Source organism: Culex pipiens, chromosome 1, assembly GCF_016801865.2.
Source record: "Culex pipiens pallens isolate TS chromosome 1, TS_CPP_V2, whole genome shotgun sequence".
Taxonomy (NCBI): domain Eukaryota; kingdom Metazoa; phylum Arthropoda; class Insecta; order Diptera; family Culicidae; genus Culex; species Culex pipiens.
In genome coordinates, this window is record NC_068937.1 from 39,682,110 (window position 1) to 39,695,306 (window position 13,197).

Below are 13,197 nucleotides of genomic sequence, written 5' to 3' on the forward strand. Positions count from 1 at the left end.
TGGAAAAAGGTTAGCTAGTAGCTCGATCTGGTGGCCAATACTAGCAATAAGCATCACTGTATATGAGAATTGGTTAGTGTGTTAGTGAACGCGGTCACTCTTGTTGAGGAGGGAGATTTGTTTACTAACATTTACATTTGTTTACCAACATGTGAGAAGAATGCAAGAAGTTCAAATTCTTAACTCACGCAGACGGTCCACGTCCGCGTCCGTTTGCGGCCATGCACTAGGTAAATCTTGCCGAGGAAACATTCGTGTAGGCTGCAGAGGTTGATGGAAAGATGCACCAGTTTGAGGGTGGTTTGGGTATTCCTGCGCTGTTTGTGAACAATGCCCACAAATTGGCCATGAGTTTAAATAATAAATTTCTTGGCGTGAGGTTAAGCTACCTTCTCGGCAAGCAATTTAGTCCACTTGCAAGCAACCAAATAATCGTATGAGACCAGGTTGACCTTGTTGTCGACGGTCTATACCTGCATCTTCAACCTTACCAGTGGCCATGTTGTACAATTGTTTGTAGTTTGTTGGGCCGAAGTCATCATAAAGAGTGGGGTCACGAGGTGGCTCCGCGTGGTCTCGTTTGATGATATCAACACGGTTCGGAGATTGCGGGGATGGCCATACGATGCTGTAAACGATCGACTCTTCACGAGAAACGCTGTTTGGTAGACTCGTGCTCGAAGTCGGCCGGGTCGCGCAATTGCCATCGCTGGACACCGGTTCATCCATGAGGGACGGATTTGAGGGCCACGACGGAGTCAACATTCTCGAGGTCGGCCGGGTTGTCAATACCGAGTTGCTGAAATCGTGGTAAGCGCAATTGCCATCGCTGGATACCGCGTCATTCACGAAGGCCGGATTTGAGGACCACGACGGAGTAAAGATTCTCGCGGTCTCTTGCGTCCTCGAAGTCGGCCGGGTCGCGCAACTGCCATCGCTGGACACCGCGTCATTCACGAAGGCCGGATTTGAGAACCACGACGGAGTCAAGATTCTCGCGGTCTCTTGCGTGCTCGAGGTTGGCGAGGCGATTCCGGTGGACACTGCATTGCCTAACCCATTCACCTGGTCAAGTTGGGGTACACCATCTATAATGTAGACCAAATTCAGTTTCTAATTGCATTCATTCAAGATCTAGTTGAAATTTACCAACGCCGACGGATGAAATAACAAAATCAGCTGAATGGGACGGCGTCTCGTTGTTGGAATTGCCTAAGAATCTTCCGATGTTCAGAACACCGGAATCGTTACTCGTAGCTTCCGGCATTTCTTCGTCCAGTGGCTCGTGTCGGTCTAGCAGTAGACTTCCGCAGTTCGCATCCGGCATATCTTCATCCTGTAGCTCGTGTTTTGTGATAAAACTTTCAAATCAATCCGGCGTCTCTTCTTCTAACGGTTCGGCCGGGAAGGATTGAGGATTATCTAAATGCTCAACAGACCATTCAGAGGAATCCACACCCGGTGGCGGGTCCGGATCCAAAAATTCCACCGATCAATCTTCTCCAAACTGGTCCATCCTCACACTCAAGTAGCAGCAGAAAAAAAACAAAACTTTTGGCGCGCTAGCTTAAACGTCATTTGAAAGTGTGCCTTGATTGCAGCGCCATCCTATTCTGGTGGATAATCCGAGAACTAAGTTTAAATTCAAATCAGCCGTTATATTCCTGATTGATGGAATTAAAAAGAGATTTACGTCTGTTTGTCTGTGGTGGAAGCGTTGCAATTTTATTCATAATACCAGTTATAATTTAAGAGCTATTATTTTTGACTTATGGAAAAATACTGTTTTTTCGAAAAAAAAAACATATATCATATAAATCAAGCAATTTTCCATTAATTTAAAGATTAAATCATATCCTAAATTAAAGATTTCTTTAAACAGTGAAATAACTATTCTTCTAAGGCCGTGTTACAATTTTTCAAAGTTTGGTTAGTATGCACAAATGGGTGATGAAAAATAGCTCCTTTCGGCATATCAACATTTTATGCCTCAAATCTTTCGTTTGGGTGCACCCTCCCTCACCGATACACCTGTTGCCTCCCTCGCCTATTCGCTCTCTCTTTCCCCCATCCTACCGCTCGCTCACTTCTCACTTCTTCTCACCGTCGTGAGCAAGTGTTTTTCACGCACCGGCATCGCGCTTCTCACGCTCACTCGCACTCACTCTCTCCCATCAAATGGCTCTCTTCTGCATGTTTAAACTTCTCTCGCTCTCGCGAGTTCCCTCTCTCTCAGCCTGCCGTGAGAAACCGAAAGTAGTTGAACTCGCCGAAGGATGCGATGCAAAACAAAAACACCGATCAAAGTCCCTTTAAACCGTTCGCCGCATGCTTTCACCCCGTGCGAAATTCGCCGATCTCACCGAAAATTTCCCTCCGAAAATTCTCGCGAGAGAAAGAGAGATCGAGCGGAGAGTCTGCTCTCCTCTCTCACGAGCGCTCGTCATCCATCGTACGGTACGGTAGCCGATGCACGCGCGTACAGCATCCAAGCCGATAAAGAAGCTGCGGGAAAATTCTGACCACGCCGCCGCCGCTCCTCCCCTTCCCCGCCCCAAGATCCTGCCCGACATCGGGCGCAAAATTTCCCTTTTCCGAAAAACCTGTAGAGCTCTTCGCATCTCTTGCTCACTCGCTCGTACTGAGGGTTTTTCTGCACAACATCTGCTTTTTCTTGCCGTGCGGCGTTTAGTCCCGAATCATCCGTCGGTACAGAGGAACAAACGGTGCCGCCGTCAGTCAGTCAGTCAGTCTGCATCATCCAGCCAGACGAAACGGTGGATCCTTTGTGGCGGGTATCCTTTTACGCGCGAGTTCCGACTTCCGTCCAAGCGCGACTAGACAAGCTGACGTCGACTTTGTCGACCTCCTTTGCTTCGTGCCGTTCGTCGTGTGTCGCGCCGGGTTGTCCGTTTTTGTTTTGGTCCGCTGGTTCGTCGCGTGGTTTTGTCGCAACGAGGTCGACAACCAGTCCGACATTGTCGGGCGATTGGCGGGATAAGTGGGAGGCAGGTGTCGGCGGGATTAGTGGTGTGAATTTTAGAATGTGGTGATAATTGGTGGATGATTGGAGTGTGGGTTGGACCGGGAAACAAGCTCGTCGACAGAGCGGTACCGGCTGTTGATTAATTATCCGTGGTCGGTGGCGCTGGTTATGCCTGATAAGCCGAAATCGATTTACAACTTGGGCAACGTTTGTTTGTGTGTGGGCGGGGTAATAATGGGGAAAGTGTGTTAATTAAAATTCCGTGTCCGTCGTTCCGCCCTCTACGTTGTCGCGCCCCCTCCTGAAAGTATGCAACAATAGTAATTAATTAAAATTTCATGAGAAAAACAGATTTTTAACCTCGGAACGTAATTTATGTGCGAACAATGAGCGCGACCGTGTTGTTTGGCATTCTGTGCGGGGTCCTGACCGTGACCAGCGCTTCCCCGGACGGTTACCTGAAAATGTTTCCCTCCGTGCAACAGTCCCAGTACGATCCGTGCTACGACGAAGACCGACCCCGGCGCTGCGTTCCGGACTTTGTGAACGCCGCCTTCGGGGTCCCCATCGTGGCGTCCTCCACCTGCGGCCTCCGCGGACCCGTTGAAGTCTGCGACAGTCCGGAGCTGCTCGGTCCGTGTCACCAGTGCGATGACTCCGTCCCGCGCAAACGCTTCCCCGCCTCCGCCCTAACCGACGTCAACAACTCCAACAACGTCACCTGCTGGCGCTCGGAACCCTTCCCAACCCCGCTCGGCATCAACGAACCCCCGGACAACGTCTCCCTCACGCTATCCCTCGGCAAAAAGTACGAACTAACGTACGTCAGCTTGACCTTCTGTCCGGGAGCCGTCAAACCGGACTCCATGGCGATCTACAAAAGCGCCGACTTTGGCAAAACCTGGCAACCCTTCCAGTTCTACAGCTCCCAGTGCCGTCGGGTCTACGGCCGTCCAAACCGCGCCACCATCACCAAGTCCAACGAGCAGGAAGCCCGCTGCACCGACGCCCACCGTCACATGGGCGAATCCACCGGCATCCAAGGCTCCCGGATCGCCTTCAGCACCCTCGAAGGTCGCCCCTCCGCCTCCGACTTCGACTCCTCCCCCGTCCTCCAGGACTGGGTCACCGCCACCGACATCCGCATCGTCTTCCACCGGCTCCAAATGCCCCAGGAGTCCATCGAAGACCTGCTCCTCCTAGGTTCCCCCCAAGTCCCGCCCTCCTTCCGGCAGTACAAAAACTCGCTGGAAAATGACAGCTCGACGATCGCCACCTCGAGCCCGCCGACGCTCACCCACCACTACGCGGTGTCGGACTTTGCCGTGGGCGGGCGCTGCAAGTGCAACGGGCACGGGTCAAAGTGCGTGACGGGGCGGGACGGGGAGCTGGCCTGCGACTGCAAGCACAACACGGCCGGCAGGGACTGTGAGCGCTGCAAGCCGTTCCACTTTGATAGGCCGTGGGGGCGGGCGAACGCAAGGGAATCGAACGAGTGTAAAGGTGAGTGGATAGAATCTTTTGAAAATCGTTTTCTAATATTTGACTGTTGTAAAAATTCTATTTGATTTGAACAAGAGTTTTATAGTATAGATATTTAAACTGTCATATTTCCCGTATAAATATTTGATTTTGATTTATGTTTTTAAAATTCGAAAAGAAAATCTAGCTAAATCATTTTCAACTAAGTTTACTCAGGTAAAACCAGGAAGGTGCTGTGTCCTATCCCTCGCCTAGACCAGACCAAAATCCATGATAGAGCTGTCAGACCAAATCTGTCAGACCAAGACTGTCAGACCAAAGAGCAAAAAGTAAACAATCTTGGTCTTCGACGTAGGTGCACACAAATCATGAAAAGAAAATTTGATAAAGAATTTTAATTTTCCAATTCAATTACTGGTTTTGGGCTGCAAAATTTAATGTACGCCAGAAAATGTTAAAACAGTGCGGCGTCCTGTACACCGACAATTAAATAAGCAGTTAGACGCTTTATTCTTTCACTTTAATTTTTGATCGCGTTTTCGGTTTACACCTGAACAATCTTGAAATTATTTATGCGGATTTGTGATTCCTCTCGTTCAATCATTCCCTTGGGTAAAACCCTATCCAGGCATGGTTGCAGCGGTTTCAAAACAATTATATTTTTGTGTATATTTATTTTTGTTTCTTTTAAAAAAATAAAAATTTTAAATCTTCAAATTTAAAAATTTATTTGGCTTAGAGTTTCATTCATCAAATAGTTTTCAAATTATGTTTTGGCAACACTGTCAAAAGTTTCAATATTTACCAGGTGTTGTTATTTATGAAGATTTGTGTCGTGAACTTATAATTCAGAGGTGACCAAAATATGGGCCGCGATATCTTCTTTTTAACAAAGTTTCAACTTTCAAATTTGACTAAAGTTGAAAACAGTTATAAAGTTGAAAATATAAGTAGTAGTATTGTGGATTTAGCTCGTAGCTGGATTTTCTGGCATCTTTTCACTGTCATTGGAAACGGTCGTGGATAGACCTGGGGGGTTCCCAGTTGGAGTGAAAAAATTCAATTTATAGAAAAAATAAGGATTAAAATTTTGCTTTTTTATCAATTCTCCGACATCAGAAATAATTGTTTGAACATGCTCGCAATTTTTTTTATTCGGTCGGGAAAATATTATTTTTCTTGAAAAAACTTTCATTCTTAATCACATGATCACCCCTAATTCTGGCTCGATGTCCCGCCATCATGCGACCGCGTGCTCCGTTTGTTTGTCAACAAAACTGCAGCTGGATGGTGAGACGAAGTGAGGGGGGAAGAGATTTTGACATTTTTTGCCCGCATCTGCAACTATTTCGTCGGTCGTTGAGTCGCCGGTCGTTTCCAGCGACCGAGTCCAGCTAGGAACTGATCGTACAATAACGTTCTTCTGATACTCAGTGAAAGATAGGTACTGCTGTTTCAAAGGTTTCGCAAAATGAAATTTGGGCTCAAGCGCACCATCCGTCAGCTAAATTCAACATGGCGTTTCACTGCACGGTCAAGTGAAATATCTGAGTTCAAATAAAATTGGGTTTGATTTGCTTGAAAATTACAACAAATAACACGCTCTAGGTATGTGCATCAAGAATGCGTGAATATGACAATTCCTTAGATGTGTCCGTGAATGCACAAGAAAATTAATCCATTTATGTTCAAGAACACAAAATGTTACGCATGTTTTGAATTTACATGCTTGTATTTTACGTTAGATTTGCAATTACGTCTACACTCAACCCCCGGTGGTTGATCACTTTTTCGTTTGACACTTTTTTAGTTTGTACCCCATTGGTTGGTCAAAGTCAAACGAAAAAGTGACAAACTGTCACTTTTTACACAGCGCTCACGCACACTATCACAACAATCGTTTGGCAGTGTGTGTGAACTCTGTGTAAAAGGGGTGTCAAACTAAAAAGTGACCCCGTTCGTTTGACAACAGTTGGTGTTAAACCATCGGGGTTTGAGTGTAATGTAATTTTATTTATTTTTTATAGTGTATCCTTGTTCAAATTTAAGTGTAGCTTATCACCAATCAACAGTTTTGATCTAATTCGATGATTTAAGCTAGAAAAACATAACAAATATAATGAAAACATGGATTTTATGACCGCTTCAAAAATTTCCTGGGATCCCGGAATTCCCGGGATTCAAAAAATATTTTCCCGTTTCCCGGGAAATTCAAAACCCGGGAAAATTGGACGCCCAACTGTAAATGAACTTCTCCCATTTTTTAGTATGTTGCGTGAAAATATCCGAGGAATCCAACAAAAATATTTCCAGACCTAAGCTCTTTGGTCTAGACACCGTCAAAACCGCATTTTAAAGTTTCATACGTCATTTTCAAATGTTTGGCTAAGTTTTGAAACTTTTAACTACCGTAAACTGGGGTGACTTTGATAGCCCGGGGTGACTTTGATAGGTTTTTCAATAGCCCGTCAAATAAGTATCTAAACATTTTTGAGAATTTTAACTATGTAAGCATTAAGGGATAGCTTATTATCGAACACATATGCAAAAATGTGACTGTTACATTGGATGTATCAAAATTAGTGGTCAAATCAAATTTCTATCAATGTCACCCCGGGCTATCAAAGTCACCCCAGTTTACGGTATTTTTCCTAGAAAGGCCAACGACTCACCTTTCATTTGCGTCCAAGGCAGCTGAAATCGGTTGAAAAGTGATTTTTGCAAAAATCGACGAAAATTACCATTTTTTAGACCACCCTAACACAGCGTAGGTCACTCTGATGGCCAAACCCAAAAACACGGGTCTAATTATTTCGGCCAAGGATCCCCCAGAAAACAAATTAAGCCCAAATTATTGTTTTTTTTCCGTTCTCTTATCGCGGGGAATTGCTGTATATCGACGTCGTCGTGCTATCTTGTCGCACGCGTTTTAAAGTTTGACCTTGATTAACTAGAGCACACAATGTAAACAAAAACAAACACGTTTTGTTTGGCTGACCATTCTGTGCATTGTCCCGAAGTTTGGTTAAAGTTGGTTGCTGGAGTCCCGAGTTGTAATTACAAAATTTGTTTAATGTTTAATGTTTAATGTGTATGTTTAATGTTTGTTAATGTTTACGGTAGTCTAACTTGTACGTGCGTCAAACGCGTTCTGACCTGCAATCCCTTTGGCCAGTTGTCGCATTTACATCAATTTTCAGGAAGTGACAAAAATGCACGGATTTTTTTTTCGGATTTCGTTGAATATCTCAGGATTGAAATCGAATTTTGGGGATCTGTGAAGATCAAAAGATAAGGCATTGTGAGCTGCACAAAATGGCGTTCTTAACTCAATTTGGCCCAAAATGGACATACGACAAGTTAGCACGACGGTGACGACATATAAATATTCTTTTTCAAATTATATCTCGGAAACTATTGATGCGATTCTCAATGTTAAAAATTGAAAATTTTGTGAAATTTTGTGCTCTTTTCAATAAAAAATAATTTCAAAATTTAAAAATTATGCTTAATTTTTGAGAAGGTCTAAAATTGGATAATTTTCTTTGCTTCGTATTTTAGACCAAGCCATGAAATTTCAAATAAATTAACAAAATCAAGCCCCAAAAAATCTTATTGTAGTTAAAAAAAGATATTTCATAGACACTCTGACAAACTGGGCAAACACTGCCTTGAACGGAATTCTATTGAAAACCCGTCAAACAAATTGAGGAAGACCACACCTTCTTACAGGTGGATTCAGTTTGATTTTCATTAACAGCAACCACCGATTCCGTTCGAAAACAACTGTTAACATCGATTGAGAGCTCCACCTTACCGAAGCATATCAAATTCTCGCCGATCAACCCTTTCCATGTTCTGCGTCAACAGAGAGCCGCGTCCCAGAACTCGCCACAGGGCGCCATATTTGACGCGGCCGGCCCGAGCGCCACCAGACGGGGTCACTCCGGGTTCCGGCTCTTGCAAACCTGTCGTAACCCTTGAACAATCATTTAGTTTTAAATTTTTAAAGTATCCAATAATTCCAGGTTAAATTTTGTCATGTTCAGAAATGTATATTTGTTTTTTTTTTGTGTAGGTATGTTTTGAACCTTAAAATTAAGGGTTAAGGTACTCCAGCTTCTTCATCGTGTCCCGGCAGATGAGAGGTGATAACAATCAAAATGTAAACCAGCCTTTTCTTTTTCGCTCGTGTGTGTGTGTGTGTTTTTGTTGTTGTGGTCCAGGGTCGCCATTGGAACGCAGATGATGGGTCCAACCGAGGGTGACTTGCACCTTAAGCGCGGTCTGCCGGGGACTTGTAATACCATACGGAGTGGGCTCTCCTCGGCTCGGCGATCGGTCGGTGGTGTTAAGTAGGAGTTATCGACGCGATTAACTTTTCAATTAAAGCTTAATTTATGGGATTTTGGATGGTGGGAGGGGGTTTTCCGGAGAGGTTGGGTGAAAAGGGACACGGTGGAGGAAACATGTGTCTCACCTTGTACGTGTTTAAAGATTTGCGCGAGTTGGGAGCGAGAAAAAAGAGGTGTGCACACACACGCACAAATACACAAGTTGGATCCGACAAGTACTGATGAAGGATAAGAATACACGAGATAAGCTTGATTAATGGGCGCGTACTTCGTAATAGAATACCGCGAAAGTGCATTAAATTATGGAGTGATATTGAAGATTTTGCAGGGCAACCTTTCAAAGTAGTAAAAATTTCATTCATAAAGGGTGAATAAGTTATTTTTTTTTCTGGTTGAAGCATTTTTCCAAGAATCCCTAATTATGAAACGAAATTTTAATAAAATCTCGATAAACAAAATCGCGCGAATTTACTACCGCCAACGGGGTCATAAAATTTCGTAATTCAGGAAGTTGTTCGAAGAAGCCGCGCGGCCACAGAAACACACTTTTCCCCCCGTTTTTTCGGGATGTTGTCGGTTGGCGCGGTATCGCTTCCAGAGAATCAAACGAATTAAAATTTGATGAAATAAATACACGGGTGCTAGAACCGGTTGCGGGAGGGGAAAAAAGATGCTAATTAGTTTGAATTTATCGTTCTCGCCGAAAAAGAGAAGCTGGTGCTCCCTTTTTAAAGCACCCGAACCAAACTAATTACCTGTGAAAAGGTGGACCCCTGACTGGGCAAGATTTCGTCCGATAGATTTTAGCTCGAAGAAATTCAAAAGTGACTCCAGAAAAGGGGCGACTTATTAGGTTAGGTTGATGATAGTAAATTAAATTCAATTTTACAGGAACCTTTTTCCGGCTGAACTAACGAAGGCTGGAACAAAGTTGATTCTGAGACAAGTTTTCGTTAAAACAAGAAGATGGATTTTCCCTCAAAATGATGACAATGGAATCGATATCCTCTCCTCGAATGCAGTAAAATAGCCAAAAAGAAAAACAAACCGAAAAGACAACAGTCTGATTGGAACAACAATCTTTATTGATTTGAGTTGTTACTGATGTGAAACACTGCTGGGGGAGAAAAGGAAATGCACCCATGTTCTATCATCTTTGGGGTGGTTCGAGCAATCACCCCGCCTGGATGGATGGACGGATGACAAATCGAGAAAGACATTACAGCTGAAACCTCAAGAAAGGAAACAATAAATCTTACTCAATCATGCAAAAACGAGGGAATGTCGCATGCAATTTTATATTTCTTAGAACAATGAACCGTGGTGTAGGCACAGAGAACAGATGTATAGTTATTTATTTGTCACCGTCTTCGGCATTATGCCGCACAGACTGTATATACTTATAAACTAAACGTATAAACAGATATAAAACATTAAAAACATAAAGGTACGTCACAACACGTTTCTAATTTTAGTTTTAAATAGTTCTTTTGTCATGTCGAAATTAAAAAAGCACCAAACTGGGTTGAAATAACGGCAGCAGCGATCGATCGGGTGGTTTTGTCCGTAAACGGTAGTGTGTCTAGCGATCCTAAACGGCAGGTAGGTTCTCAGCGCACGTTGGGGCTCGTGAAGACTCATTTTCTGACGGATCTCCGGGCAGTCTACTCGGTTTGTAAGAACGTCAAACACAAACAGACGTTGCAGGAAAATCCGGCGATGTTCTAGAGATTCTAATTGTAGTAATCTTCGGCGGTCATCGTAACTTGTTAGGTACGCAGGGTTCCTCCAGGGCAGGCGACGTAGAGCGTATAGTGTAAAGCTTTTCTGCACTTTCTCCAAGCGGTCACACAGAACTGCGTAATGCGGTGCCCAGACTTGCACAGCATACTCGAGAATACTTCGTACCAGAGAGATGTACAGCGTTTTAAGTGCCCGAATGTTCTCGAAGTCCACCGTGTTACGTCGAAGGAATCCCAGCGTTGCAAAGGCCTTAGCGGAAGTGACAGCGACATGCTTGTCGAAGGTGAGCTTGTGGTCCATCATTACGCCGAGGTCTTTGATGCAGTCGACACGAGTTAACAAGTGTGAATTCATCTCATATCGGTAGTGAATCGTGTCCTGTTTCTTAGAGAAGCTGATGACGTTGCATTTCTCTTCATTCACCTTCATCCCGTTCCTAACACACCATTCGTTAATAGCGCAGATATCCTGCTGCAGGGCGACGCAATCGATGGCAGAGGAAACAACACGAAACACTTTGAGGTCATCTGCATACAGCAACTTTTGGGATTTGAGGTGAGTGCAAATGTCGTTGACGAACAGTAAAAAGATCAATGGGCCGAGGTGGCTTCCCTGCGGCACTCCGGAGGTCACGGCAAACTGGAGCGATCGTGAGCTTCCTATGCGAACAAACCCTGTTCTGCCGGTCAGATAGGAAGAGAGCCATACCGTGAGCCAGCGAGGGAATCCCATACGTCTCAGCTTTTCAATTGCCAAGTTATGAGGCACCTTATCAAAGGCTTTGGCAAAGTCCACGTACACGGAATCAACCTGGCACCGTTTCTCAAGGCTGGAATTTATCGAGCTAACGTACAGCATCAAGTTCGAGACTGTGGATCGTTTCTTCACGAACCCATGCTGAAACTCCGATATGATGGGGACTGCGGCAGCGTACATTCTTTTGTGAATCAGTTGTTCTAGAACTTTTGGCAGGCAGGATAGTATTGAGATCGGTCTGTAGTTTTGAACATCTTTCCTTCGTCCAGATTTATGAATTGGCGTAATGGCAGCAACTTTCCATACATCTGGGAACTGACCATTTGTAAGCGATCGGTTGAAGACTAAGCTTACAGGGTGTGCCAACGATCCAGCGCACATTTTAATGAAAGAAGGTGGCAGCTTATCAGGACCAGGGCCTTTTGAAGAGTCAACTGCAGCCAAAGCTTCTAGAACTTCTGCTTCAGAAAGAACCGGAAATGGCATGTCAATGTTGTGGGAGGGAATTTCGTCGAGATAATCTGCTGGAGCGGTGTGCAAGCCATGGTTGAACACGCCTTTGAAAAAGTCGGCAAATAAATTAGCTGCTTCTTCAGGACTGTTTGAGCTACGATCACCCGAATCGACCACGGAAGGAATGCCATCAGTTCGCTTCCTGCTCTTAACGTAACTCCAAAACGACGAAGGGTCATCCGTTAAGCGGGTTTGAATGTTGTCGAGGTACTCACGGTACAGTGTTTCGTTCAGCAGCTCGTACTCCGTTTCCAGTCGCTCGACACAAACGTTATCCTCCGTTGATTTCGACCGAAACAGTCGTTTCCTTGCTTTGCGCAGAATGTTCCGCTTATGCCGTAACTCAGCATTCCACCATGGTTGTTTGATTGATCGATCTCTAGCTATCCGTTTCCTCGGCACGAGCTGTTGAATCACGTCAAATACTACGCTGTAGAACTGTGATGCTTGTGTGTTGGCGTCTTCCGAGTTCAGCACGTTGTCCCAGTCGATTTGATTCAATGCATCCGTAACAGCAACATGGTCACATCGGTTGAAGTCAAAATCAGCAACGTCAGCAGAGTGTTGGCTAACTTGGTCGGGATTGTGGTGGAGGTCAACCTTCAGTACAAACTGTTTGTGATGTCGGTCGGGTTTGAGAATAGCCGACGGAGGTTCGATCAGGTCAACTCTATCTGCGTCGTTCACGAAAGCTAGGTCAAGTATGTTGCCTCTAGCATTGGAGAGATTACAAACCTGCTGCATTCCGGACGTCAGTAAGGATTCCATAAGGTCAAGTTCAATTTCGGTCGAGGCATTGTTGGGAATGAATGCGTTCACGTCGTCGTCAAACGTCCAGCGCAGACCAGGCAAGTTGTAGTCTCCAACTACAATCACTAAGTCGTTTACGCCAGCTTTCGATAACACTTCACGGACAGCTGCGTAGTGCGAAAGGTAGATATCGTTCGGGCTGTTCGGTCTTATGTAGATGCAGCACAAAAATACATTTTGCCGCCGAACTTTGACACGAATTATGGTCTGCTCCAGATGATCATAGCCGGCGAGTTTCACAAGAGTTGCGTCGAGTCCATTCTTCACGGCAACAAGGCAACCACCTCCTCGCCTCAGTTCACTCGTAGCAGGACTACGATCTTTTCGAAAAAATTGATAGTTGGATGAGAGCTCTGAATCCAGAATACCATCACGAAGCCACGTTTCAGACACCGCTATCACATGGTAATCGCTGCTGGCTAGGGCCAAGTTAAACTGGTTAGTTTTGGTTCGAATACCACCTGCGTTCTGGTAATAAACGAGGAGACTGGAAGGGACAAGCTTTCGATTCGGTCGGCGTTGGCGTCGAGGTAATAACACTGAATGAGTTGG

The 13,197-nt window shown here is 44.9% G+C and overlaps 2 protein-coding genes across 3 annotated transcripts in view; one reads left to right on the forward strand and one right to left on the reverse strand.

Annotated features, from left to right (window-relative positions):
- Positions 1-229: 229 nt before the first annotated feature.
- On the reverse strand, positions 230-1,712 carry LOC120422137 (uncharacterized). The gene is made up of 2 exons (XM_052711524.1): positions 1,150-1,712; positions 230-1,088 (listed from the first exon to the last, which is right to left on the reverse strand). The coding sequence occupies exons 1-2, from the start codon at positions 1,325-1,327 to the stop codon at positions 406-408; spliced, it is 861 nt and encodes a 286-aa protein (XP_052567484.1). The 5' UTR covers positions 1,328-1,712; the 3' UTR covers positions 230-405.
- A 981-nt stretch (positions 1,713-2,693) lies between these two features.
- The window catches only part of LOC120419105 (netrin-B), a 174,315-nt gene continuing 163,811 nt past the window's right edge, over positions 2,694-13,197 (forward strand). The window contains exon 1 of one of the 2 annotated variants that reach the window (XM_052711495.1): positions 2,694-4,489. In XM_052711495.1, the coding sequence (XP_052567455.1) occupies positions 3,373-4,489 (1,117 nt within the window). In that variant the 5' untranslated portion in view covers positions 2,694-3,372. The remainder of the gene's footprint in view (positions 4,490-13,197) is intronic. The other variant, XM_052711492.1, reaches the window with a different exon arrangement.

Coding starts and splice junctions, on each gene's coding strand:
- LOC120422137 (XM_052711524.1), bottom strand. CDS start 1,327: ATGCCGGATGCGAACTGCGGAAGTCTACTGCTAGACCGACACGAGCCA. Junction 1,089..1,149: donor TATTTCATCCGTCGGCGTTG/GTAAATTTCAAC, acceptor TCTACATTATAG/ATGGTGTACCCCAACTTGAC.